The 26150-nt window shown below is 54.6% G+C and overlaps 3 protein-coding genes and 1 long non-coding RNA gene across 4 annotated transcripts in view; 3 read left to right on the top strand and 1 right to left on the bottom strand.

Annotated features, from left to right (window-relative positions):
- Positions 1-26150, bottom strand: part of LOC145534150 (uncharacterized) — a 694441-nt gene that overhangs the window by 435680 nt on the left and 232611 nt on the right. Inside the window, exons 31-34 of the long non-coding RNA XR_014074276.1 lie at positions 23413-23524; positions 15766-15877; positions 8120-8231; positions 474-585 (exon numbers count right to left, since the gene is read on the bottom strand). This is a non-coding gene — a long non-coding RNA (uncharacterized LOC145534150). The remainder of the gene's footprint in view (positions 1-473; positions 586-8119; positions 8232-15765; positions 15878-23412; positions 23525-26150) is intronic.
- Positions 3401-6185, top strand: LOC145533991 (uncharacterized). The gene is made up of 3 exons (XM_081561352.1): positions 3401-4469; positions 4869-5181; positions 5435-6185. Exons 1-3 carry the CDS (start codon positions 4233-4235, stop codon positions 6061-6063), a joined length of 1179 nt encoding a protein of 392 aa, XP_081417478.1. The 5' UTR covers positions 3401-4232; the 3' UTR covers positions 6064-6185.
- Positions 11930-13831, top strand: LOC145534094 (uncharacterized). The gene is made up of 3 exons (XM_081561461.1): positions 11930-12115; positions 12515-12827; positions 13081-13831. Exons 1-3 carry the CDS (start codon positions 11981-11983, stop codon positions 13707-13709), a joined length of 1077 nt encoding a protein of 358 aa, XP_081417587.1. The 5' UTR covers positions 11930-11980; the 3' UTR covers positions 13710-13831.
- LOC145533987 (uncharacterized) lies at positions 19092-21478 on the top strand. Its single transcript, XM_081561347.1, has 3 exons — positions 19092-19762; positions 20162-20474; positions 20728-21478. The coding sequence occupies exons 1-3, from the start codon at positions 19526-19528 to the stop codon at positions 21354-21356; spliced, it is 1179 nt and encodes a 392-aa protein (XP_081417473.1). The 5' UTR covers positions 19092-19525; the 3' UTR covers positions 21357-21478.

The raw sequence follows: 26150 nt of genomic DNA, 5'->3' as shown, positions 1-26150 counted from the left end.
TGAGTCTCAAAGCTACCAGATGGCACTTCCCAAGTCAGGCCCCCGCAGGAATCAGGGTGGGCTGCGTGCCTCGGCCCCTGCCACAGGGACAAGCCACACCAGTGGCCTCCCTGAGCTCCAATGGCCGGATCTGGGGGTTCTGTCTGGGTGCACACCTCCTTGCTGTGGCCAAGTTCCCCCCTTCTCTGAGCACCAGCTTCATCCTCTCGAATGAGGACATCGATTGCTACCTTGGCACGTTACTCTCTTCATCCTGTGAAGACTCATTAGGCTTATCCTACAATTACTAGCTGGCCCGAAGAGATATCTCCTGAATCCAGATTAAGCTGGAGTCTCCCAGGCTCATCTGGCATGTCTTCCCTGAAGTCTGCCAAAACCCACACCCTTGCATTTCCAGGGACTCCCCTTAGCCAGCTGGGCAGAAAACCCAGCATGGTTCAAACAAGCTGACAGACAAGCGGGAGAGGACTCACGGGCAGACGGCTTCCCTCAGGTCTCGGGTGGAGCTCTGGGACCACAGCAGCAACGGGCCATCCCAGGCCCTGGGCTCAGCAGCGCCCTCATTCTCAGGCCGGCGGCTCTGCCCTGAGGGGAGCAGGAAGGTCACCAACTGCCGCAGGCGGGCCTCACGCCCCTCCCACTGCTGGAGCCTGACCTCCCCCGGCCCCACCCCTTCCCCTACCCCAGCAGGACGACAGCTCGTCTTCCCCTGGCTTCCAACGGGAGGCCCGGCCCTGGGCCCCGATTGGGCACTGCCCCAGCCCGGAGCCAATCACAGTGGCCAGGGAGGTGGAACGCACCGATTGGCCAGGGCCAGGTCATGTGACCATACTCCCCAGGAAACTCAAGTATTACCAAGGTTCCCTAAGAAACCAATGAACAGAATTATCCAGTAAAGGCAAACCGTGCTTTTTAATGAGGCCAATGTCACAGAAAAAAAAAAAAAAATGCTTCACAATGAACTGCTCAAGGAAGCTACTAAATAAACTTTCAGAAAAGTTTAGTAGTTTTTTTTTTTTTTAATAGGGTGACGGAGAGCTATACCTTTCCCGTCTATGTGAATTTAGGTTTAAACTAGATTTCCCTTGGCTATTATATAAGACAAAAAAACCCACATCCCCCCCTTTCACTCCCCCCCACCCCCAAAAAGTGTTTTAATCTATAGAATTTTTGTGTCCTCAGTTGTGTCTGATTCGCGGCAACTCACGAACTCTACACAGCCAGGCTCTTCCGTCCATGGAATTCAGGGCAATTTTTTCTGTCCCAGTAAATGCCCACCCTGGGTGATCCAAAGGCAAGGGCTCAGAGGCTCCTGAGAGACTAACTCCTTTCAGCTGAGCACAGAGCTGGCTCCTCACTGGGATGCCTGTGGCCTGGGGCTCCCTGAGGGGAGAGCAGCACTCGCCCCACCGTGTGGTCACTGCTGGAAGTGCAGGCTGCTCCTCACTCCCCCTTGACAGTGTCCCTGAGGGCAGAACAGTGTGAATCGAATCAAGGTGGAAATGCAAACTCCAATGCAACCAAACTCCCCACAAGGTCTCTAAAACCACTCAGGAACAGGGAATTGGAAACTGCAGGGGATGACAGGAATGGAGATGGAGACTTGACACCTTACACCGAGTTCACTTCCAGTTATCCCTAGACAAACTTTCCATGAAAACTTGTCACAAATCTCGAAGAACAATGAGCAGAAACCGGACACGTGCTTTGAGTCTTCACACACAAAACTAAAAGCCAGTCCACAAAAAAAAAAAAAAACCCAGAGAATACAGTGGACTTTGCAAAATCAAAGATATCTACTGTGGGAAATACCTCACGACAAAAGCAAAAGACAGGTCATACATCGCGAGACGAATGAGTGGAAACACAAAGCTTATCAAGGATGTGTCTCCAAACAGACAAAGAACACCAACACAACAAGCCTGTGAAAACTAGGGAAAGGTCTGAAGGGACACCAGACTGAGGAAGACACACACAGAGGATCCCGGATGATGTCCAGCACTGAGGGCCTGAAGAAACAACAGTCTAGTTGCACCCCCTCAGGCCTGTGTGACCGTGGATGAGGCCTCTGTTTCCCGGTGGCTCTGAGAGACGGACAGGGAGGAAGGGGAAGAGAAGTCACTTGCATTTCTAATACTCACAGCAAAGTCTTCCAACGAGAAGGGAATTATCACCCCCACTGACAATGCCATTCACTGAAGTGATACCCACCAGTCCATCTAACCCAGAAGGGAAGGATGGACCTGTTCTCACAAAACGGCGAGAGATGGAAGAAGGAAGATCAAGCCCACACCAATCACTGGAAAGAGAAGCTGTGCTCAGGGCTTGAAAGAATTCCTATTGGGAAAATGATGTCACAGCCCCACAAGGCAATCCACAGCTTCGATGCTATTCCTCCCAAAATGCCAATGCATTTTCGCACCGAACACAGAATTGCAAAAGGGGTACGGAGACAGAAAAGAGCCTAAACTGTCAATACAATCCGATGAAAAAGCCCCGATACGGACATCCAAGGTTGTGTGAAAGGAAATTAGACGACCAAACTAGGATCCTCAGGAGAGTATCGGAGAAGGCAATGGCGACCCACTCCAGTACTCTTGCCTGGAAAACGTCCTGGACGGAGGAGCCTGGTAGGCTGCAGGCCATGGGGTCACGCAGAGTCAGACACGACTGAAGTGACTTAGCCGCAGCAGCAGCAGCAGGACAGTATGCTATTGGGAATACAACAACACACACAGATCCAGATCGATGGAATAAAGTGGAGGGTCCAGAAACAAACCCCAGCATCCATGGTCAACTCATCTCTGACACAGAAGGGGAGAATATCCAAATGGGAACAAGAAAGCCTCTTCAATCAATGTCCATGGGAAAACCAGACAGCTACATCTGAAGAACGCTATTGGTTTTGATCTCATACCACCTCAATATAGGGGGAAAACCTCACCCTAAAGACTGATGTCATGAGATAGCTAGAAAGAAGCGTAGGTCTAAGGCTCCTTAACATCAGAGTCTCCTTGCCATTTGCTGGGCGGAGGTCGAAATGGGTCTCTTCAAGTAAGGCAAAGAGGTACACGAAGTACACCCATGGGTTTCCATCCAATGGAACCTCTTCACAACAGAGAAGCTAAGCATTCACAAATGCAAAAGATAGGAAACAGAACATGAGAGACTCCTTGCAAGTGGTGTATCTGAGAAGGGGTTCATATGGAAAGAGACGAAGAATGCACAGCACTCAGATTCCAAGAAACAACACCACCACCACCCTTGACCCTTCCCCCATGACCAACTCCGACCTAAAGCCTTTCTCTCCCTCTAACCTATCCCTAAAACATAACCCTCATCTAATCATATACATGTGCATCCCTAGCATCCATCCATCCACACACGAGAGAGAAAGAGGAAGACACAGACGGAACTGAGAAAGGAAAAGAGAGGGACACAGCCAGAGAGAGACACGGAACCAAAGAGAGGAAAGGAGTCGACGGTCCAGACTTTTCCTCAATCTGCCTCGAAGGTAGAAGCAATGACAGCGCCCTTCCACCCCAGAAGGGGGAAAAGGACGGAAGGTTTGGAGAGGAAAAGACAAGAACGCAGGGAGCCATTAGAAGCTCAGCCACCCGCAGAAGCCGAGCTGGGACACTTGAACAGAATCTCAATGGAAACAGAGGAGCAGAAAGTTGGCTACTCTTTTCTATAAGAGAGGGAGACCTTCGAGTCTTCCTTTCGGTCCTCCAACTTGGATGCGGGGTCTCAAAACAGTCAGGAGGGGGAGTGCCTTTTCCTGGGTACCACGGCACATCCAGGCCTCGTTCTGCCCCATTCTGTGCTGTGTCAGCCCTGGATGGAATCTTTCTTTCTGAAGTCTCAGCGCACAAGCTCCACGTGATATCGGCCCCAGGTGGAAAGGCATGGAGCTGCTCGTAGGCCGACAGACCTAGGAAGCAGATGGGAGAATGACCACCACTCTGCAGATGGAGAGACTGGGGCAACCCTGAGGGGCATATGCTTGTCCAGGGCCACACCACTTATGAGAAGAAGGAGCCTGGTCTGAGAGCAGTGGGGTCCTCGGAGCTCAGGCCCTGGCTGAACCCAGGCCTCCCCAGGGCTGTGGGCTGGGCTGTGTGGGTGTCACTGTGCCTGCACATGGCCTAAGGGGGGTGGTCGAGCAGTCAGAAACCCAGAGATTCCCTTGGGAAGTTTTGGGGAAGGGACCTCAGCACGAACCCCAGGAGATGATGTCACCTGCCGGCAACAGAACCCAACAGAACCCGCAGCCCGGGTATCCAGGCCTCCAGAGCGGAGAGGAGCCCCCAGCCAGTTCACTGGCTGCCAGGATGTTCTGCTGTTTGCCCCTGCCCAGAGGCCGGGGCCTCAGGAGTGCTCACAGGCAGTGTGCGCGGGCACCCTGTCGACATTGGCTCAGGACACCCCCGAGAGGCCTCTGGCCCTTTGCCCGGAGAAACAGAAAGGTAACACGGGGAGCCCCAGGACGGACCAGGCCGCCTCTCCCATGCCACCCGGAAACAGCGGGTCCTTTGCCTGTGTGTGTGGATGCGGGTTTCTTGGGGTGTGTCTCCCTCAAGGAAGCCCAGGCGGATGTGGGGTCAGAAGCCTGCGGACAAGTTGTGTCCACACCCCAGGGGAGAGCAGGCTGGGCGGGATGGGGAGAGTGCGGGCAGCGGCGGCCGCCCAGGCGGACCTCACACCCTCAGGTGGGTCTCTTTCCTCCCGGGTGGGGATCTGAGCAGACACACGTCTCTGACCCTTCTGGGAAGAGAAGTTCGAGCAGGCAGAAGCAGCGGCTCCACTGCCCAGGCCCAGCTCGGAAAACTCCTAGCATGGCTGGCTGACGGTCACTGTCGTTGCAGAGCTTCCCACGTGATGAGGCCGAGGACGGGGACACCCCATCCACCTCCCGGAGGGAGGGGTCGGAGCACCACCCCCCCGCCCGTGAGGCCCAGTGCAGGCTCCAGGTGAGCGTGCCCACGGAGGCATCAGCCCCACCGGGGGAGAAGCGGAGGCGGGGAAGGCCTGCTGCCGAGACACCGCCCAGGATACACCCGGCGGCCCAGTCTGAGGCTGCCACGGAGCTCAGCACACCCGGCTCCGACCCAGAGTCCCGAGAACCCCGGCCTCTGAGGCAGCAGGAGGACCTGGAGCCCAGCACGCCAGAGCACAGAGGTGAGGACGCTGGGGCTGGTGCACGGGAGTGTGTGGGGAGGGGGTGCTGAGCTACACAGGGACGAGTCCCCGAAAGCTGCTGCTGGGCCTGCAGCAAGCGCTGGCCTCACACCCCCCCGCCCCCCATCTTGCACACTTCAGTCCCAAAAGACATCCGACGCTGGGTATTCTTTGGGAATCTCTTGGAAGCTTTCTGTCCCGGGAGACGCACATGCCAAGGCTGGCCTGTGGGCAAACTTTGCTTCTCCCCCAGCTCTAGCACTGGCCTCCAACTGGAACCAGGCTCCGCTTCCCAGACCTGTCCCTACAGAGGTGCTGGCTCCAGGTGCAGGACCCAGGGATCCACCGAGGGCAGATGGAGAACCGAGACTTGCCCTCGCAGAGACACCAGGCCAGCTGGGTACTGGCCAGCACACCGGGCAGATCGGATCTCCATGCCTGCAGGACCCCCAGCCCCAGGCACTGATGTCCCACCCCCTCAGCCAGAACCTCCACCTCCACGTGCACCTCTACCTGCTCGGGCTCTGGCAGGAGAACCCGAGGCAGAGGAGGAGTCACCGCCTCGGCAGGGAGAGCCTGCCCTGGCTCCCGCGCAACACCCAGACGCCCACGATGACTCACCCACCCCTGCAGGGAGAACGAGCCCCCGCTCTGGACAGACACCCAGAGCCCTTGCCGGAAACACCACGTCCAGGGGAGCGGTCGGCTCTGCAGCCTCCATCCCCGTCTGCTCACCGTGGACGCTGGCAACTCGGTCTGCCCCCAGGGGACATGGAGTTCCTTTCCCCTGAACTGCTTTGCATTTGGTTTGTTTCCACCTTTCTGGTGATGTTTTATTTTTTGTATGGTTTCCTGTACTTTTGTTGGTTAAGTTGGGATTAGTAAACTTTTTCATCATTGTTGCAATTTGGGAACACTGTTGTGTAACTCTGGTGATACTGTGTTACCATCACCACTTTGTAGTTTCAGACCCGTTTGATCTTTATGCCCCACCCCCCAACAAAGCCTGGATTCAAGGCAAGCACGCCCTGTTCATCCCTTCCCCCGATCCTGAACACAATTTCATCCTTTCTTTGTGCATTCCTTCCTATATTCTTGGTGTCCCCAATCAATGACTCTCAGTGAAATGACTGACGGAGTGTTTTTTGGACTCTCCAACTACTGTAAGACTCCATTGGAGAGTTCTCATTTGTACGTCATTTGAACTAGCCTTTGATATCTGAAAGGACGGTGTACGTCCTTTCAAGATACCATGTGCCAAACGAAGCCCTTTTGGCAACTGCCATCATTATCTCCAGGCAGGCATTGCTGTGTCAAGGGTGACATCTCAGCCAGAAGGCAGAGGCTGAGCTCGTCTTGTTGCACCAGCTCCCAAAAGAAGCCAAGAAAGGGAGCTGGAACAACAAACCACCCCAACACCCAGGAAAGCGTTCTTCATGACAGAAGGCTAGAAAATGACCCAACATCCTTGTGGCCCAGAACCCCTCTAGAAAATCACTGTTCCATAAAAAAGAGAAACACATGGGAAGTTCCAAGGAGAGGCAATGCCCATGGCCCGTGTACTTGAGAGACGGCCTGACCGCTCCGGGGAAGACACGCACCGACGGAACCCCTTGGGAAACAGCAGTGATAGTCCTCACCGTCGTAAGGGTTTCCTCTGGGGACAACCTGCCCGGGGCACCACACGAGGGAGCAGACCGGCTTCTCTTCCTCTGCCCCCACACCATTCACTCATGAAGGCAGCTCAGGTGTTCTCATGCCCTGCCTGCCTGCCTGCCTGGCTCATCCGTGAGCTGTGACCACCTACAGGGCAGGACTCCACCTTCTCCTCTCTGTGTACCGTGAATCTGCACACAGTGGGCTTGCAGAACCTTAGGAGACTTGAGCCATTCCCACTCGAGCCAGAACCCTCCCCAGGAAGGAAAACAGCTGTGGAGTCGTTTTGGCCCCAGCACTGGTTCGAAAGCCTGGCGCCTCCTACAGCCTCTACGGTGTGAAGAGGGAGGTCCCTTCTGACAGAGCTTTCCGGGTCTCAGATCTAAGCTGTTGTTTCACTGTCAGCTGTGTCTCTTCCGTTGCAGCCAGGTGGGCCACGCTGCTCCAAAGGAGCTCACAAGCTGAGTTTCAAGGGAGGTATAGAGAGGACAGGGATGGCTACAACGTACTGCAAACTGAGTGAGGGTCCCCACAATCCTCAGCAAAGGTCTGTGGTGTGCAAGTGGGGAGTAGAGGGCCCCCAAGTTCCAAAGGAAGGGAGGTAGTCGGGAGCTAAAGCCCTTGGCCGCTGTGGTAGTAGCTGCAGATGGCAGCTCGTCCACAGTGCACTTCGAATGAGGTCATATGAGCGGGACTCTGGAAATGGCTCCGAAATCGGGAGAAAGGGGTCAGGGTATGTGGGAATCCGGCGGGGGTGGGGGGTGGATGAAGGAAGGTGTCCCTCCTCTCTCCAGTGCAATTTGGTTTGGTGAGTCTCAAAGCTACCAGATGGCACTTCCCAAGTCAGGCCCCCGCAGGAATCAGGGTGGGCTGCGTGCCTCGGCCCCTGCCACAGGGACAAGCCACACCAGTGGCCTCCCTGAGCTCCAATGGCCGGATCTGGGGGTTCTGTCTGGGTGCACACCTCCTTGCTGTGGCCAAGTTCCCCCCTTCTCTGAGCACCAGCTTCATCCTCTCGAATGAGGACATCGATTGCTACCTTGGCACGTTACTCTCTTCATCCTGTGAAGACTCATTAGGCTTATCCTACAATTACTAGCTGGCCCGAAGAGATATCTCCTGAATCCAGATTAAGCTGGAGTCTCCCAGGCTCATCTGGCATGTCTTCCCTGAAGTCTGCCAAAACCCACACCCTTGCATTTCCAGGGACTCCCCTTAGCCAGCTGGGCAGAAAACCCAGCATGGTTCAAACAAGCTGACAGACAAGCGGGAGAGGACTCACGGGCAGACGGCTTCCCTCAGGTCTCGGGTGGAGCTCTGGGACCACAGCAGCAACGGGCCATCCCAGGCCCTGGGCTCAGCAGCGCCCTCATTCTCAGGCCGGCGGCTCTGCCCTGAGGGGAGCAGGAAGGTCACCAACTGCCGCAGGCGGGCCTCACGCCCCTCCCACTGCTGGAGCCTGACCTCCCCCGGCCCCACCCCTTCCCCTACCCCAGCAGGACGACAGCTCGTCTTCCCCTGGCTTCCAACGGGAGGCCCGGCCCTGGGCCCCGATTGGGCACTGCCCCAGCCCGGAGCCAATCACAGTGGCCAGGGAGGTGGAACGCACCGATTGGCCAGGGCCAGGTCATGTGACCATACTCCCCAGGAAACTCAAGTATTACCAAGGTTCCCTAAGAAACCAATGAACAGAATTATCCAGTAAAGGCAAACCGTGCTTTTTAATGAGGCCAATGTCACAGAAAAAAAAAAAAAAATGCTTCACAATGAACTGCTCAAGGAAGCTACTAAATAAACTTTCAGAAAAGTTTAGTAGTTTTTTTTTTTTTTAATAGGGTGACGGAGAGCTATACCTTTCCCGTCTATGTGAATTTAGGTTTAAACTAGATTTCCCTTGGCTATTATATAAGACAAAAAAACCCACATCCCCCCCTTTCACTCCCCCCCACCCCCAAAAAGTGTTTTAATCTATAGAATTTTTGTGTCCTCAGTTGTGTCTGATTCGCGGCAACTCACGAACTCTACACAGCCAGGCTCTTCCGTCCATGGAATTCAGGGCAATTTTTTCTGTCCCAGTAAATGCCCACCCTGGGTGATCCAAAGGCAAGGGCTCAGAGGCTCCTGAGAGACTAACTCCTTTCAGCTGAGCACAGAGCTGGCTCCTCACTGGGATGCCTGTGGCCTGGGGCTCCCTGAGGGGAGAGCAGCACTCGCCCCACCGTGTGGTCACTGCTGGAAGTGCAGGCTGCTCCTCACTCCCCCTTGACAGTGTCCCTGAGGGCAGAACAGTGTGAATCGAATCAAGGTGGAAATGCAAACTCCAATGCAACCAAACTCCCCACAAGGTCTCTAAAACCACTCAGGAACAGGGAATTGGAAACTGCAGGGGATGACAGGAATGGAGATGGAGACTTGACACCTTACACCGAGTTCACTTCCAGTTATCCCTAGACAAACTTTCCATGAAAACTTGTCACAAATCTCGAAGAACAATGAGCAGAAACCGGACACGTGCTTTGAGTCTTCACACACAAAACTAAAAGCCAGTCCACACAAAAAAAAAAAAACCCAGAGAATACAGTGGACTTTGCAAAATCAAAGATATCTACTGTGGGAAATACCTCACGACAAAAGCAAAAGACAGGTCATACATCGCGAGACGAATGAGTGGAAACACAAAGCTTATCAAGGATGTGTCTCCAAACAGACAAAGAACACCAACACAACAAGCCTGTGAAAACTAGGGAAAGGTCTGAAGGGACACCAGACTGAGGAAGACACACACAGAGGATCCCGGATGATGTCCAGCACTGAGGGCCTGAAGAAACAACAGTCTAGTTGCACCCCCTCAGGCCTGTGTGACCGTGGATGAGGCCTCTGTTTCCCGGTGGCTCTGAGAGACGGACAGGGAGGAAGGGGAAGAGAAGTCACTTGCATTTCTAATACTCACAGCAAAGTCTTCCAACGAGAAGGGAATTATCACCCCCACTGACAATGCCATTCACTGAAGTGATACCCACCAGTCCATCTAACCCAGAAGGGAAGGATGGACCTGTTCTCACAAAACGGCGAGAGATGGAAGAAGGAAGATCAAGCCCACACCAATCACTGGAAAGAGAAGCTGTGCTCAGGGCTTGAAAGAATTCCTATTGGGAAAATGATGTCACAGCCCCACAAGGCAATCCACAGCTTCGATGCTATTCCTCCCAAAATGCCAATGCATTTTCGCACCGAACACAGAATTGCAAAAGGGGTACGGAGACAGAAAAGAGCCTAAACTGTCAATACAATCCGATGAAAAAGCCCCGATACGGACATCCAAGGTTGTGTGAAAGGAAATTAGACGACCAAACTAGGATCCTCAGGAGAGTATCGGAGAAGGCAATGGCGACCCACTCCAGTACTCTTGCCTGGAAAACGTCCTGGACGGAGGAGCCTGGTAGGCTGCAGGCCATGGGGTCACGCAGAGTCAGACACGACTGAAGTGACTTAGCCGCAGCAGCAGCAGCAGGACAGTATGCTATTGGGAATACAACAACACACACAGATCCAGATCGATGGAATAAAGTGGAGGGTCCAGAAACAAACCCCAGCATCCATGGTCAACTCATCTCTGACACAGAAGGGGAGAATATCCAAATGGGAACAAGAAAGCCTCTTCAATCAATGTCCATGGGAAAACCAGACAGCTACATCTGAAGAACGCTATTGGTTTTGATCTCATACCACCTCAATATAGGGGGAAAACCTCACCCTAAAGACTGATGTCATGAGATAGCTAGAAAGAAGCGTAGGTCTAAGGCTCCTTAACATCAGAGTCTCCTTGCCATTTGCTGGGCGGAGGTCGAAATGGGTCTCTTCAAGTAAGGCAAAGAGGTACACGAAGTACACCCATGGGTTTCCATCCAATGGAACCTCTTCACAACAGAGAAGCTAAGCATTCACAAATGCAAAAGATAGGAAACAGAACATGAGAGACTCCTTGCAAGTGGTGTATCTGAGAAGGGGTTCATATGGAAAGAGACGAAGAATGCACAGCACTCAGATTCCAAGAAACAACACCACCACCACCCTTGACCCTTCCCCCATGACCAACTCCGACCTAAAGCCTTTCTCTCCCTCTAACCTATCCCTAAAACATAACCCTCATCTAATCATATACATGTGCATCCCTAGCATCCATCCATCCACACACGAGAGAGAAAGAGGAAGACACAGACGGAACTGAGAAAGGAAAAGAGAGGGACACAGCCAGAGAGAGACACGGAACCAAAGAGAGGAAAGGAGTCGACGGTCCAGACTTTTCCTCAATCTGCCTCGAAGGTAGAAGCAATGACAGCGCCCTTCCACCCCAGAAGGGGGAAAAGGACGGAAGGTTTGGAGAGGAAAAGACAAGAACGCAGGGAGCCATTAGAAGCTCAGCCACCCGCAGAAGCCGAGCTGGGACACTTGAACAGAATCTCAATGGAAACAGAGGAGCAGAAAGTTGGCTACTCTTTTCTATAAGAGAGGGAGACCTTCGAGTCTTCCTTTCGGTCCTCCAACTTGGATGCGGGGTCTCAAAACAGTCAGGAGGGGGAGTGCCTTTTCCTGGGTACCACGGCACATCCAGGCCTCGTTCTGCCCCATTCTGTGCTGTGTCAGCCCTGGATGGAATCTTTCTTTCTGAAGTCTCAGCGCACAAGCTCCACGTGATATCGGCCCCAGGTGGAAAGGCATGGAGCTGCTCGTAGGCCGACAGACCTAGGAAGCAGATGGGAGAATGACCACCACTCTGCAGATGGAGAGACTGGGGCAACCCTGAGGGGCATATGCTTGTCCAGGGCCACACCACTTATGAGAAGAAGGAGCCTGGTCTGAGAGCAGTGGGGTCCTCGGAGCTCAGGCCCTGGCTGAACCCAGGCCTCCCCAGGGCTGTGGGCTGGGCTGTGTGGGTGTCACTGTGCCTGCACATGGCCTAAGGGGGGTGGTCGAGCAGTCAGAAACCCAGAGATTCCCTTGGGAAGTTTTGGGGAAGGGACCTCAGCACGAACCCCAGGAGATGATGTCACCTGCCGGCAACAGAACCCAACAGAACCCGCAGCCCGGGTATCCAGGCCTCCAGAGCGGAGAGGAGCCCCCAGCCAGTTCACTGGCTGCCAGGATGTTCTGCTGTTTGCCCCTGCCCAGAGGCCGGGGCCTCAGGAGTGCTCACAGGCAGTGTGCGCGGGCACCCTGTCGACATTGGCTCAGGACACCCCCGAGAGGCCTCTGGCCCTTTGCCCGGAGAAACAGAAAGGTAACACGGGGAGCCCCAGGACGGACCAGGCCGCCTCTCCCATGCCACCCGGAAACAGCGGGTCCTTTGCCTGTGTGTGTGGATGCGGGTTTCTTGGGGTGTGTCTCCCTCAAGGAAGCCCAGGCGGATGTGGGGTCAGAAGCCTGCGGACAAGTTGTGTCCACACCCCAGGGGAGAGCAGGCTGGGCGGGATGGGGAGAGTGCGGGCAGCGGCGGCCGCCCAGGCGGACCTCACACCCTCAGGTGGGTCTCTTTCCTCCCGGGTGGGGATCTGAGCAGACACACGTCTCTGACCCTTCTGGGAAGAGAAGTTCGAGCAGGCAGAAGCAGCGGCTCCACTGCCCAGGCCCAGCTCGGAAAACTCCTAGCATGGCTGGCTGACGGTCACTGTCGTTGCAGAGCTTCCCACGTGATGAGGCCGAGGACGGGGACACCCCATCCACCTCCCGGAGGGAGGGGTCGGAGCACCACCCCCCCGCCCGTGAGGCCCAGTGCAGGCTCCAGGTGAGCGTGCCCACGGAGGCATCAGCCCCACCGGGGGAGAAGCGGAGGCGGGGAAGGCCTGCTGCCGAGACACCGCCCAGGATACACCCGGCGGCCCAGTCTGAGGCTGCCACGGAGCTCAGCACACCCGGCTCCGACCCAGAGTCCCGAGAACCCCGGCCTCTGAGGCAGCAGGAGGACCTGGAGCCCAGCACGCCAGAGCACAGAGGTGAGGACGCTGGGGCTGGTGCACGGGAGTGTGTGGGGAGGGGGTGCTGAGCTACACAGGGACGAGTCCCCGAAAGCTGCTGCTGGGCCTGCAGCAAGCGCTGGCCTCACACCCCCCCGCCCCCCATCTTGCACACTTCAGTCCCAAAAGACATCCGACGCTGGGTATTCTTTGGGAATCTCTTGGAAGCTTTCTGTCCCGGGAGACGCACATGCCAAGGCTGGCCTGTGGGCAAACTTTGCTTCTCCCCCAGCTCTAGCACTGGCCTCCAACTGGAACCAGGCTCCGCTTCCCAGACCTGTCCCTACAGAGGTGCTGGCTCCAGGTGCAGGACCCAGGGATCCACCGAGGGCAGATGGAGAACCGAGACTTGCCCTCGCAGAGACACCAGGCCAGCTGGGTACTGGCCAGCACACCGGGCAGATCGGATCTCCATGCCTGCAGGACCCCCAGCCCCAGGCACTGATGTCCCACCCCCTCAGCCAGAACCTCCACCTCCACGTGCACCTCTACCTGCTCGGGCTCTGGCAGGAGAACCCGAGGCAGAGGAGGAGTCACCGCCTCGGCAGGGAGAGCCTGCCCTGGCTCCCGCGCAACACCCAGACGCCCACGATGACTCACCCACCCCTGCAGGGAGAACGAGCCCCCGCTCTGGACAGACACCCAGAGCCCTTGCCGGAAACACCACGTCCAGGGGAGCGGTCGGCTCTGCAGCCTCCATCCCCGTCTGCTCACCGTGGACGCTGGCAACTCGGTCTGCCCCCAGGGGACATGGAGTTCCTTTCCCCTGAACTGCTTTGCATTTGGTTTGTTTCCACCTTTCTGGTGATGTTTTATTTTTTGTATGGTTTCCTGTACTTTTGTTGGTTAAGTTGGGATTAGTAAACTTTTTCATCATTGTTGCAATTTGGGAACACTGTTGTGTAACTCTGGTGATACTGTGTTACCATCACCACTTTGTAGTTTCAGACCCGTTTGATCTTTATGCCCCACCCCCCAACAAAGCCTGGATTCAAGGCAAGCACGCCCTGTTCATCCCTTCCCCCGATCCTGAACACAATTTCATCCTTTCTTTGTGCATTCCTTCCTATATTCTTGGTGTCCCCAATCAATGACTCTCAGTGAAATGACTGACGGAGTGTTTTTTGGACTCTCCAACTACTGTAAGACTCCATTGGAGAGTTCTCATTTGTACGTCATTTGAACTAGCCTTTGATATCTGAAAGGACGGTGTACGTCCTTTCAAGATACCATGTGCCAAACGAAGCCCTTTTGGCAACTGCCATCATTATCTCCAGGCAGGCATTGCTGTGTCAAGGGTGACATCTCAGCCAGAAGGCAGAGGCTGAGCTCGTCTTGTTGCACCAGCTCCCAAAAGAAGCCAAGAAAGGGAGCTGGAACAACAAACCACCCCAACACCCAGGAAAGCGTTCTTCATGACAGAAGGCTAGAAAATGACCCAACATCCTTGTGGCCCAGAACCCCTCTAGAAAATCACTGTTCCATAAAAAAGAGAAACACATGGGAAGTTCCAAGGAGAGGCAATGCCCATGGCCCGTGTACTTGAGAGACGGCCTGACCGCTCCGGGGAAGACACGCACCGACGGAACCCCTTGGGAAACAGCAGTGATAGTCCTCACCGTCGTAAGGGTTTCCTCTGGGGACAACCTGCCCGGGGCACCACACGAGGGAGCAGACCGGCTTCTCTTCCTCTGCCCCCACACCATTCACTCATGAAGGCAGCTCAGGTGTTCTCATGCCCTGCCTGCCTGCCTGCCTGGCTCATCCGTGAGCTGTGACCACCTACAGGGCAGGACTCCACCTTCTCCTCTCTGTGTACCGTGAATCTGCACACAGTGGGCTTGCAGAACCTTAGGAGACTTGAGCCATTCCCACTCGAGCCAGAACCCTCCCCAGGAAGGAAAACAGCTGTGGAGTCGTTTTGGCCCCAGCACTGGTTCGAAAGCCTGGCGCCTCCTACAGCCTCTACGGTGTGAAGAGGGAGGTCCCTTCTGACAGAGCTTTCCGGGTCTCAGATCTAAGCTGTTGTTTCACTGTCAGCTGTGTCTCTTCCGTTGCAGCCAGGTGGGCCACGCTGCTCCAAAGGAGCTCACAAGCTGAGTTTCAAGGGAGGTATAGAGAGGACAGGGATGGCTACAACGTACTGCAAACTGAGTGAGGGTCCCCACAATCCTCAGCAAAGGTCTGTGGTGTGCAAGTGGGGAGTAGAGGGCCCCCAAGTTCCAAAGGAAGGGAGGTAGTCGGGAGCTAAAGCCCTTGGCCGCTGTGGTAGTAGCTGCAGATGGCAGCTCGTCCACAGTGCACTTCGAATGAGGTCATATGAGCGGGACTCTGGAAATGGCTCCGAAATCGGGAGAAAGGGGTCAGGGTATGTGGGAATCCGGCGGGGGTGGGGGGTGGATGAAGGAAGGTGTCCCTCCTCTCTCCAGTGCAATTTGGTTTGGTGAGTCTCAAAGCTACCAGATGGCACTTCCCAAGTCAGGCCCCCGCAGGAATCAGGGTGGGCTGCGTGCCTCGGCCCCTGCCACAGGGACAAGCCACACCAGTGGCCTCCCTGAGCTCCAATGGCCGGATCTGGGGGTTCTGTCTGGGTGCACACCTCCTTGCTGTGGCCAAGTTCCCCCCTTCTCTGAGCACCAGCTTCATCCTCTCGAATGAGGACATCGATTGCTACCTTGGCACGTTACTCTCTTCATCCTGTGAAGACTCATTAGGCTTATCCTACAATTACTAGCTGGCCCGAAGAGATATCTCCTGAATCCAGATTAAGCTGGAGTCTCCCAGGCTCATCTGGCATGTCTTCCCTGAAGTCTGCCAAAACCCACACCCTTGCATTTCCAGGGACTCCCCTTAGCCAGCTGGGCAGAAAACCCAGCATGGTTCAAACAAGCTGACAGACAAGCGGGAGAGGACTCACGGGCAGACGGCTTCCCTCAGGTCTCGGGTGGAGCTCTGGGACCACAGCAGCAACGGGCCATCCCAGGCCCTGGGCTCAGCAGCGCCCTCATTCTCAGGCCGGCGGCTCTGCCCTGAGGGGAGCAGGAAGGTCACCAACTGCCGCAGGCGGGCCTCACGCCCCTCCCACTGCTGGAGCCTGACCTCCCCCGGCCCCACCCCTTCCCCTACCCCAGCAGGACGACAGCTCGTCTTCCCCTGGCTTCCAACGGGAGGCCCGGCCCTGGGCCCCGATTGGGCACTGCCCCAGCCCGGAGCCAATCACAGTGGCCAGGGAGGTGGAACGCACCGATTGGCCAGGGCCAGGTCATATGACCATACTCCCCAGGAAACTCAAGTATTACCAAGGTTCCCTAAGAAACCAATGAACAGAATTATCCAGTAAAGGCAAACCGTGCTTTTTAATGAGGCCAATGTCACAGAAAAAAAAAAAAAAAATGCTTCACAATGAACTGCTCAAGGAAGCTACTAAATAAACTTTCAGAAAAGTTTAGTAGTTTTTTTTTTTTTTAATAGGGTGACGGAGAGCTATACCTTTCCCGTCTATGTGAATTTAGGTTTAAACTAGATTTCCCTTGGCTATTATATAAGACAAAAAAACCCACATCCCCCCCTTTCACTCCCCCCCACCCCCAAAAAGTGTTTTAATCTATAGAATTTTTGTGTCCTCAGTTGTGTCTGATTCGCGGCAACTCACGAACTCTACACAGCCAGGCTCTTCCGTCCATGGAATTCAGGGCAATTTTTTCTGTCCCAGTAAATGCCCACCCTGGGTGATCCAAAGGCAAGGGCTCAGAGGCTCCTGAGAGACTAACTCCTTTCAGCTGAGCACAGAGCTGGCTCCTCACTGGGATGCCTGTGGCCTGGGGCTCCCTGAGGGGAGAGCAGCACTCGCCCCACCGTGTGGTCACTGCTGGAAGTGCAGGCTGCTCCTCACTCCCCCTTGACAGTGTCCCTGAGGGCAGAACAGTGTGAATCGAATCAAGGTGGAAATGCAAACTCCAATGCAACCAAACTCCCCACAAGGTCTCTAAAACCACTCAGGAACAGGGAATTGGAAACTGCAGGGGATGACAGGAATGGAGATGGAGACTTGACACCTTACACCGAGTTCACTTCCAGTTATCCCTAGACAAACTTTCCATGAAAACTTGTCACAAATCTCGAAGAACAATGAGCAGAAACCGGACACGTGCTTTGAGTCTTCACACACAAAACTAAAAGCCAGTCCACAAAAAAAAAAAAAAACCCAGAGAATACAGTGGACTTTGCAAAATCAAAGATATCTACTGTGGGAAATACCTCACGACAAAAGCAAAAGACAGGTCATACATCGCGAGACGAATGAGTGGAAACACAAAGCTTATCAAGGATGTGTCTCCAAACAGACAAAGAACACCAACACAACAAGCCTGTGAAAACTAGGGAAAGGTCTGAAGGGACACCAGACTGAGGAAGACACACACAGAGGATCCCGGATGATGTCCAGCACTGAGGGCCTGAAGAAACAACAGTCTAGTTGCACCCCCTCAGGCCTGTGTGACCGTGGATGAGGCCTCTGTTTCCCGGTGGCTCTGAGAGACGGACAGGGAGGAAGGGGAAGAGAAGTCACTTGCATTTCTAATACTCACAGCAAAGTCTTCCAACGAGAAGGGAATTATCACCCCCACTGACAATGCCATTCACTGAAGTGATACCCACCAGTCCATCTAACCCAGAAGGGAAGGATGGACCTGTTCTCACAAAACGGCGAGAGATGGAAGAAGGAAGATCAAGCCCACACCAATCACTGGAAAGAGAAGCTGTGCTCAGGGCTTGAAAGAATTCCTATTGGGAAAATGATGTCACAGCCCCACAAGGCAATCCACAGCTTCGATGCTATTCCTCCCAAAATGCCAATGCATTTTCGCACCGAACACAGAATTGCAAAAGGGGTACGGAGACAGAAAAGAGCCTAAACTGTCAATACAATCCGATGAAAAAGCCCCGATACGGACATCCAAGGTTGTGTGAAAGGAAATTAGACGACCAAACTAGGATCCTCAGGAGAGTATCGGAGAAGGCAATGGCGACCCACTCCAGTACTCTTGCCTGGAAAACGTCCTGGACGGAGGAGCCTGGTAGGCTGCAGGCCATGGGGTCACGCAGAGTCAGACACGACTGAAGTGACTTAGCCGCAGCAGCAGCAGCAGGACAGTATGCTATTGGGAATACAACAACACACACAGATCCAGATCGATGGAATAAAGTGGAGGGTCCAGAAACAAACCCCAGCATCCATGGTCAACTCATCTCTGACACAGAAGGGGAGAATATCCAAATGGGAACAAGAAAGCCTCTTCAATCAATGTCCATGGGAAAACCAGACAGCTACATCTGAAGAACGCTATTGGTTTTGATCTCATACCACCTCAATATAGGGGGAAAACCTCACCCTAAAGACTGATGTCATGAGATAGCTAGAAAGAAGCGTAGGTCTAAGGCTCCTTAACATCAGAGTCTCCTTGCCATTTGCTGGGCGGAGGTCGAAATGGGTCTCTTCAAGTAAGGCAAAGAGGTACACGAAGTACACCCATGGGTTTCCATCCAATGGAACCTCTTCACAACAGAGAAGCTAAGCATTCACAAATGCAAAAGATAGGAAACAGAACATGAGAGACTCCTTGCAAGTGGTGTATCTGAGAAGGGGTTCATATGGAAAGAGACGAAGAATGCACAGCACTCAGATTCCAAGAAACAACACCACCACCACCCTTGACCCTTCCCCCATGACCAACTCCGACCTAAAGCCTTTCTCTCCCTCTAACCTATCCCTAAAACATAACCCTCATCTAATCATATACATGTGCATCCCTAGCATCCATCCATCCACACACGAGAGAGAAAGAGGAAGACACAGACGGAACTGAGAAAGGAAAAGAGAGGGACACAGCCAGAGAGAGACACGGAACCAAAGAGAGGAAAGGAGTCGACGGTCCAGACTTTTCCTCAATCTGCCTCGAAGGTAGAAGCAATGACAGCGCCCTTCCACCCCAGAAGGGGGAAAAGGACGGAAGGTTTGGAGAGGAAAAGACAAGAACGCAGGGAGCCATTAGAAGCTCAGCCACCCGCAGAAGCCGAGCTGGGACACTTGAACAGAATCTCAATGGAAACAGAGGAGCAGAAAGTTGGCTACTCTTTTCTATAAGAGAGGGAGACCTTCGAGTCTTCCTTTCGGTCCTCCAACTTGGATGCGGGGTCTCAAAACAGTCAGGAGGGGGAGTGCCTTTTCCTGGGTACCACGGCACATCCAGGCCTCGTTCTGCCCCATTCTGTGCTGTGTCAGCCCTGGATGGAATCTTTCTTTCTGAAGTCTCAGCGCACAAGCTCCACGTGATATCGGCCCCAGGTGGAAAGGCATGGAGCTGCTCGTAGGCCGACAGACCTAGGAAGCAGATGGGAGAATGACCACCACTCTGCAGATGGAGAGACTGGGGCAACCCTGAGGGGCATATGCTTGTCCAGGGCCACACCACTTATGAGAAGAAGGAGCCTGGTCTGAGAGCAGTGGGGTCCTCGGAGCTCAGGCCCTGGCTGAACCCAGGCCTCCCCAGGGCTGTGGGCTGGGCTGTGTGGGTGTCACTGTGCCTGCACATGGCCTAAGGGGGGTGGTCGAGCAGTCAGAAACCCAGAGATTCCCTTGGGAAGTTTTGGGGAAGGGACCTCAGCACGAACCCCAGGAGATGATGTCACCTGCCGGCAACAGAACCCAACAGAACCCGCAGCCCGGGTATCCAGGCCTCCAGAGCGGAGAGGAGCCCCCAGCCAGTTCACTGGCTGCCAGGATGTTCTGCTGTTTGCCCCTGCCCAGAGGCCGGGGCCTCAGGAGTGCTCACAGGCAGTGTGCGCGGGCACCCTGTCGACATTGGCTCAGGACACCCCCGAGAGGCCTCTGGCCCTTTGCCCGGAGAAACAGAAAGGTAACACGGGGAGCCCCAGGACGGACCAGGCCGCCTCTCCCATGCCACCCGGAAACAGCGGGTCCTTTGCCTGTGTGTGTGGATGCGGGTTTCTTGGGGTGTGTCTCCCTCAAGGAAGCCCAGGCGGATGTGGGGTCAGAAGCCTGCGGACAAGTTGTGTCCACACCCCAGGGGAGAGCAGGCTGGGCGGGATGGGGAGAGTGCGGGCAGCGGCGGCCGCCCAGGCGGACCTCACACCCTCAGGTGGGTCTCTTTCCTCCCGGGTGGGGATCTGAGCAGACACACGTCTCTGACCCTTCTGGGAAGAGAAGTTCGAGCAGGCAGAAGCAGCGGCTCCACTGCCCAGGCCCAGCTCGGAAAACTCCTAGCATGGCTGGCTGACGGTCACTGTCGTTGCAGAGCTTCCCACGTGATGAGGCCGAGGACGGGGACACCCCATCCACCTCCCGGAGGGAGGGGTCGGAGCACCACCCCCCCGCCCGTGAGGCCCAGTGCAGGCTCCAGGTGAGCGTGCCCACGGAGGCATCAGCCCCACCGGGGGAGAAGCGGAGGCGGGGAAGGCCTGCTGCCGAGACACCGCCCAGGATACACCCGGCGGCCCAGTCTGAGGCTGCCACGGAGCTCAGCACACCCGGCTCCGACCCAGAGTCCCGAGAACCCCGGCCTCTGAGGCAGCAGGAGGACCTGGAGCCCAGCACGCCAGAGCACAGAGGTGAGGACGCTGGGGCTGGTGCACGGGAGTGTGTGGGGAGGGGGTGCTGAGCTACACAGGGACGAGTCCCCGAAAGCTGCTGCTGGGCCTGCAGCAAGCGCTGGCCTCACACCCCCCCGCCCCCCATCTTGCACACTTCAGTCCCAAAAGACATCCGACGCTGGGTATTCTTTGGGAATCTCTTGGAAGCTTTCTGTCCCGGGAGACGCACATGCCAAGGCTGGCCTGTGGGCAAACTTTGCTTCTCCCCCAGCTCTAGCACTGGCCTCCAACTGGAACCAGGCTCCGCTTCCCAGACCTGTCCCTACAGAGGTGCTGGCTCCAGGTGCAGGACCCAGGGATCCACCGAGGGCAGATGGAGAACCGAGACTTGCCCTCGCAGAGACACCAGGCCAGCTGGGTACTGGCCAGCACACCGGGCAGATCGGATCTCCATGCCTGCAGGACCCCCAGCCCCAGGCACTGATGTCCCACCCCCTCAGCCAGAACCTCCACCTCCACGTGCACCTCTACCTGCTCGGGCTCTGGCAGGAGAACCCGAGGCAGAGGAGGAGTCACCGCCTCGGCAGGGAGAGCCTGCCCTGGCTCCCGCGCAACACCCAGACGCCCACGATGACTCACCCACCCCTGCAGGGAGAACGAGCCCCCGCTCTGGACAGACACCCAGAGCCCTTGCCGGAAACACCACGTCCAGGGGAGCGGTCGGCTCTGCAGCCTCCATCCCCGTCTGCTCACCGTGGACGCTGGCAACTCGGTCTGCCCCCAGGGGACATGGAGTTCCTTTCCCCTGAACTGCTTTGCATTTGGTTTGTTTCCACCTTTCTGGTGATGTTTTATTTTTTGTATGGTTTCCTGTACTTTTGTTGGTTAAGTTGGGATTAGTAAACTTTTTCATCATTGTTGCAATTTGGGAACACTGTTGTGTAACTCTGGTGATACTGTGTTACCATCACCACTTTGTAGTTTCAGACCCGTTTGATCTTTATGCCCCACCCCCCAACAAAGCCTGGATTCAAGGCAAGCACGCCCTGTTCATCCCTTCCCCCGATCCTGAACACAATTTCATCCTTTCTTTGTGCATTCCTTCCTATATTCTTGGTGTCCCCAATCAATGACTCTCAGTGAAATGACTGACGGAGTGTTTTTTGGACTCTCCAACTACTGTAAGACTCCATTGGAGAGTTCTCATTTGTACGTCATTTGAACTAGCCTTTGATATCTGAAAGGACGGTGTACGTCCTTTCAAGATACCATGTGCCAAACGAAGCCCTTTTGGCAACTGCCATCATTATCTCCAGGCAGGCATTGCTGTGTCAAGGGTGACATCTCAGCCAGAAGGCAGAGGCTGAGCTCGTCTTGTTGCACCAGCTCCCAAAAGAAGCCAAGAAAGGGAGCTGGAACAACAAACCACCCCAACACCCAGGAAAGCGTTCTTCATGACAGAAGGCTAGAAAATGACCCAACATCCTTGTGGCCCAGAACCCCTCTAGAAAATCACTGTTCCATAAAAAAGAGAAACACATGGGAAGTTCCAAGGAGAGGCAATGCCCATGGCCCGTGTACTTGAGAGACGGCCTGACCGCTCCGGGGAAGACACGCACCGACGGAACCCCTTGGGAAACAGCAGTGATAGTCCTCACCGTCGTAAGGGTTTCCTCTGGGGACAACCTGCCCGGGGCACCACACGAGGGAGCAGACCGGCTTCTCTTCCTCTGCCCCCACACCATTCACTCATGAAGGCAGCTCAGGTGTTCTCATGCCCTGCCTGCCTGCCTGCCTGGCTCATCCGTGAGCTGTGACCACCTACAGGGCAGGACTCCACCTTCTCCTCTCTGTGTACCGTGAATCTGCACACAGTGGGCTTGCAGAACCTTAGGAGACTTGAGCCATTCCCACTCGAGCCAGAACCCTCCCCAGGAAGGAAAACAGCTGTGGAGTCGTTTTGGCCCCAGCACTGGTTCGAAAGCCTGGCGCCTCCTACAGCCTCTACGGTGTGAAGAGGGAGGTCCCTTCTGACAGAGCTTTCCGGGTCTCAGATCTAAGCTGTTGTTTCACTGTCAGCTGTGTCTCTTCCGTTGCAGCCAGGTGGGCCACGCTGCTCCAAAGGAGCTCACAAGCTGAGTTTCAAGGGAGGTATAGAGAGGACAGGGATGGCTACAACGTACTGCAAACTGAGTGAGGGTCCCCACAATCCTCAGCAAAGGTCTGTGGTGTGCAAGTGGGGAGTAGAGGGCCCCCAAGTTCCAAAGGAAGGGAGGTAGTCGGGAGCTAAAGCCCTTGGCCGCTGTGGTAGTAGCTGCAGATGGCAGCTCGTCCACAGTGCACTTCGAATGAGGTCATATGAGCGGGACTCTGGAAATGGCTCCGAAATCGGGAGAAAGGGGTCAGGGTATGTGGGAATCCGGCGGGGGTGGGGGGTGGATGAAGGAAGGTGTCCCTCCTCTCTCCAGTGCAATTTGGTTTGGTGAGTCTCAAAGCTACCAGATGGCACTTCCCAAGTCAGGCCCCCGCAGGAATCAGGGTGGGCTGCGTGCCTCGGCCCCTGCCACAGGGACAAGCCACACCAGTGGCCTCCCTGAGCTCCAATGGCCGGATCTGGGGGTTCTGTCTGGGTGCACACCTCCTTGCTGTGGCCAAGTTCCCCCCTTCTCTGAGCACCAGCTTCATCCTCTCGAATGAGGACATCGATTGCTACCTTGGCACGTTACTCTCTTCATCCTGTGAAGACTCATTAGGCTTATCCTACAATTACTAGCTGGCCCGAAGAGATATCTCCTGAATCCAGATTAAGCTGGAGTCTCCCAGGCTCATCTGGCATGTCTTCCCTGAAGTCTGCCAAAACCCACACCCTTGCATTTCCAGGGACTCCCCTTAGCCAGCTGGGCAGAAAACCCAGCATGGTTCAAACAAGCTGACAGACAAGCGGGAGAGGACTCACGGGCAGACGGCTTCCCTCAGGTCTCGGGTGGAGCTCTGGGACCACAGCAGCAACGGGCCATCCCAGGCCCTGGGCTCAGCAGCGCCCTCATTCTCAGGCCGGCGGCTCTGCCCTGAGGGGAGCAGGAAGGTCACCAACTGCCGCAGGCGGGCCTCACGCCCCTCCCACTGCTGGAGCCTGACCTCCCCCGGCCCCACCCCTTCCCCTACCCCAGCAGGACGACAGCTCGTCTTCCCCTGGCTTCCAACGGGAGGCCCGGCCCTGGGCCCCGATTGGGCACTGCCCCAGCCCGGAGCCAATCACAGTGGCCAGGGAGGTGGAACGCACCGATTGGCCAGGGCCAGGTCATGTGACCATACTCCCCAGGAAACTCAAGTATTACCAAGGTTCCCTAAGAAACCAATGAACAGAATTATCCAGTAAAGGCAAACCGTGCTTTTTAATGAGGCCAATGTCACAGAAAAAAAAAAAAAATGCTTCACAATGAACTGCTCAAGGAAGCTACTAAATAAACTTTCAGAAAAGTTTAGTAGTTTTTTTTTTTTTTTAATAGGGTGACGGAGAGCTATACCTTTCCCGTCTATGTGAATTTAGGTTTAAACTAGATTTCCCTTGGCTATTATATAAGACAAAAAAACCCACATCCCCCCCTTTCACTCCCCCCCACCCCCAAAAAGTGTTTTAATCTATAGAATTTTTGTGTCCTCAGTTGTGTCTGATTCGCGGCAACTCACGAACTCTACACAGCCAGGCTCTTCCGTCCATGGAATTCAGGGCAATTTTTTCTGTCCCAGTAAATGCCCACCCTGGGTGATCCAAAGGCAAGGGCTCAGAGGCTCCTGAGAGACTAACTCCTTTCAGCTGAGCACAGAGCTGGCTCCTCACTGGGATGCCTGTGGCCTGGGGCTCCCTGAGGGGAGAGCAGCACTCGCCCCACCGTGTGGTCACTGCTGGAAGTGCAGGCTGCTCCTCACTCCCCCTTGACAGTGTCCCTGAGGGCAGAACAGTGTGAATCGAATCAAGGTGGAAATGCAAACTCCAATGCAACCAAACTCCCCACAAGGTCTCTAAAACCACTCAGGAACAGGGAATTGGAAACTGCAGGGGATGACAGGAATGGAGATGGAGACTTGACACCTTACACCGAGTTCACTTCCAGTTATCCCTAGACAAACTTTCCATGAAAACTTGTCACAAATCTCGAAGAACAATGAGCAGAAACCGGACACGTGCTTTGAGTCTTCACACACAAAACTAAAAGCCAGTCCACAAAAAAAAAAAAAACCCAGAGAATACAGTGGACTTTGCAAAATCAAAGATATCTACTGTGGGAAAGACCTCACGACAAAAGCAAAAGACAGGTCATACATCGCGAGACGAATGAGTGGAAACACAAAGCTTATCAAGGATGTGTCTCCAAACAGACAAAGAACACCAACACAACAAGCCTGTGAAAACTAGGGAAAGGTCTGAAGGGACACCAGACTGAGGAAGACACACACAGAGGATCCCGGATGATGTCCAGCACTGAGGGCCTGAAGAAACAACAGTCTAGTTGCACCCCCTCAGGCCTGTGTGACCGTGGATGAGGCCTCTGTTTCCCGGTGGCTCTGAGAGACGGACAGGGAGGAAGGGGAAGAGAAGTCACTTGCATTTCTAATACTCACAGCAAAGTCTTCCAACGAGAAGGGAATTATCACCCCCACTGACAATGCCATTCACTGAAGTGATACCCACCAGTCCATCTAACCCAGAAGGGAAGGATGGACCTGTTCTCACAAAACGGCGAGAGATGGAAGAAGGAAGATCAAGCCCACACCAATCACTGGAAAGAGAAGCTGTGCTCAGGGCTTGAAAGAATTCCTATTGGGAAAATGATGTCACAGCCCCACAAGGCAATCCACAGCTTCGATGCTATTCCTCCCAAAATGCCAATGCATTTTCGCACCGAACACAGAATTGCAAAAGGGGTACGGAGACAGAAAAGAGCCTAAACTGTCAGTACAATCCGATGAAAAAGCCCCGATACGGACATCCAAGGTTGTGTGAAAGGAAATTAGACGACCAAACTAGGATCCTCAGGAGAGTATCGGAGAAGGCAATGGCGACCCACTCCAGTACTCTTGCCTGGAAAACGTCCTGGACGGAGGAGCCTGGTAGGCTGCAGGCCATGGGGTCACGCAGAGTCAGACACGACTGAAGTGACTTAGCCGCAGCAGCAGCAGCAGGACAGTATGCTATTGGGAATACAACAACACACACAGATCCAGATCGATGGAATAAAGTGGAGGGTCCAGAAACAAACCCCAGCATCCATGGTCAACTCATCTCTGACACAGAAGGGGAGAATATCCAAATGGGAACAAGAAAGCCTCTTCAATCAATGTCCATGGGAAAACCAGACAGCTACATCTGAAGAACACTATTGGTTTTGATCTCATACCACCTCAATATAGGGGGAAAACCTCACCCTAAAGACTGATGTCATGAGATAGCTAGAAAGAAGCGTAGGTCTAAGGCTCCTTAACATCAGAGTCTCCTTGCCATTTGCTGGGCGGAGGTCGAAATGGGTCTCTTCAAGTAAGGCAAAGAGGTACACGAAGTACACCCATGGGTTTCCATCCAATGGAACCTCTTCACAACAGAGAAGCTAAGCATTCACAAATGCAAAAGATAGGAAACAGAACATGAGAGACTCCTTGCAAGTGGTGTATCTGAGAAGGGGTTCATATGGAAAG

This window comes from Giraffa tippelskirchi, chromosome 14 (genome assembly GCF_054371585.1).
Source record: "Giraffa tippelskirchi isolate mGirTip1 chromosome 14, T2T-mGirTip1v1.2.pri, whole genome shotgun sequence".
Classification (NCBI taxonomy): domain Eukaryota; kingdom Metazoa; phylum Chordata; class Mammalia; order Artiodactyla; family Giraffidae; genus Giraffa; species Giraffa tippelskirchi.
The sequence above is the reverse complement of the archived record's forward strand: the minus strand, read 5'-3'. Positions and strand labels throughout refer to the sequence as shown.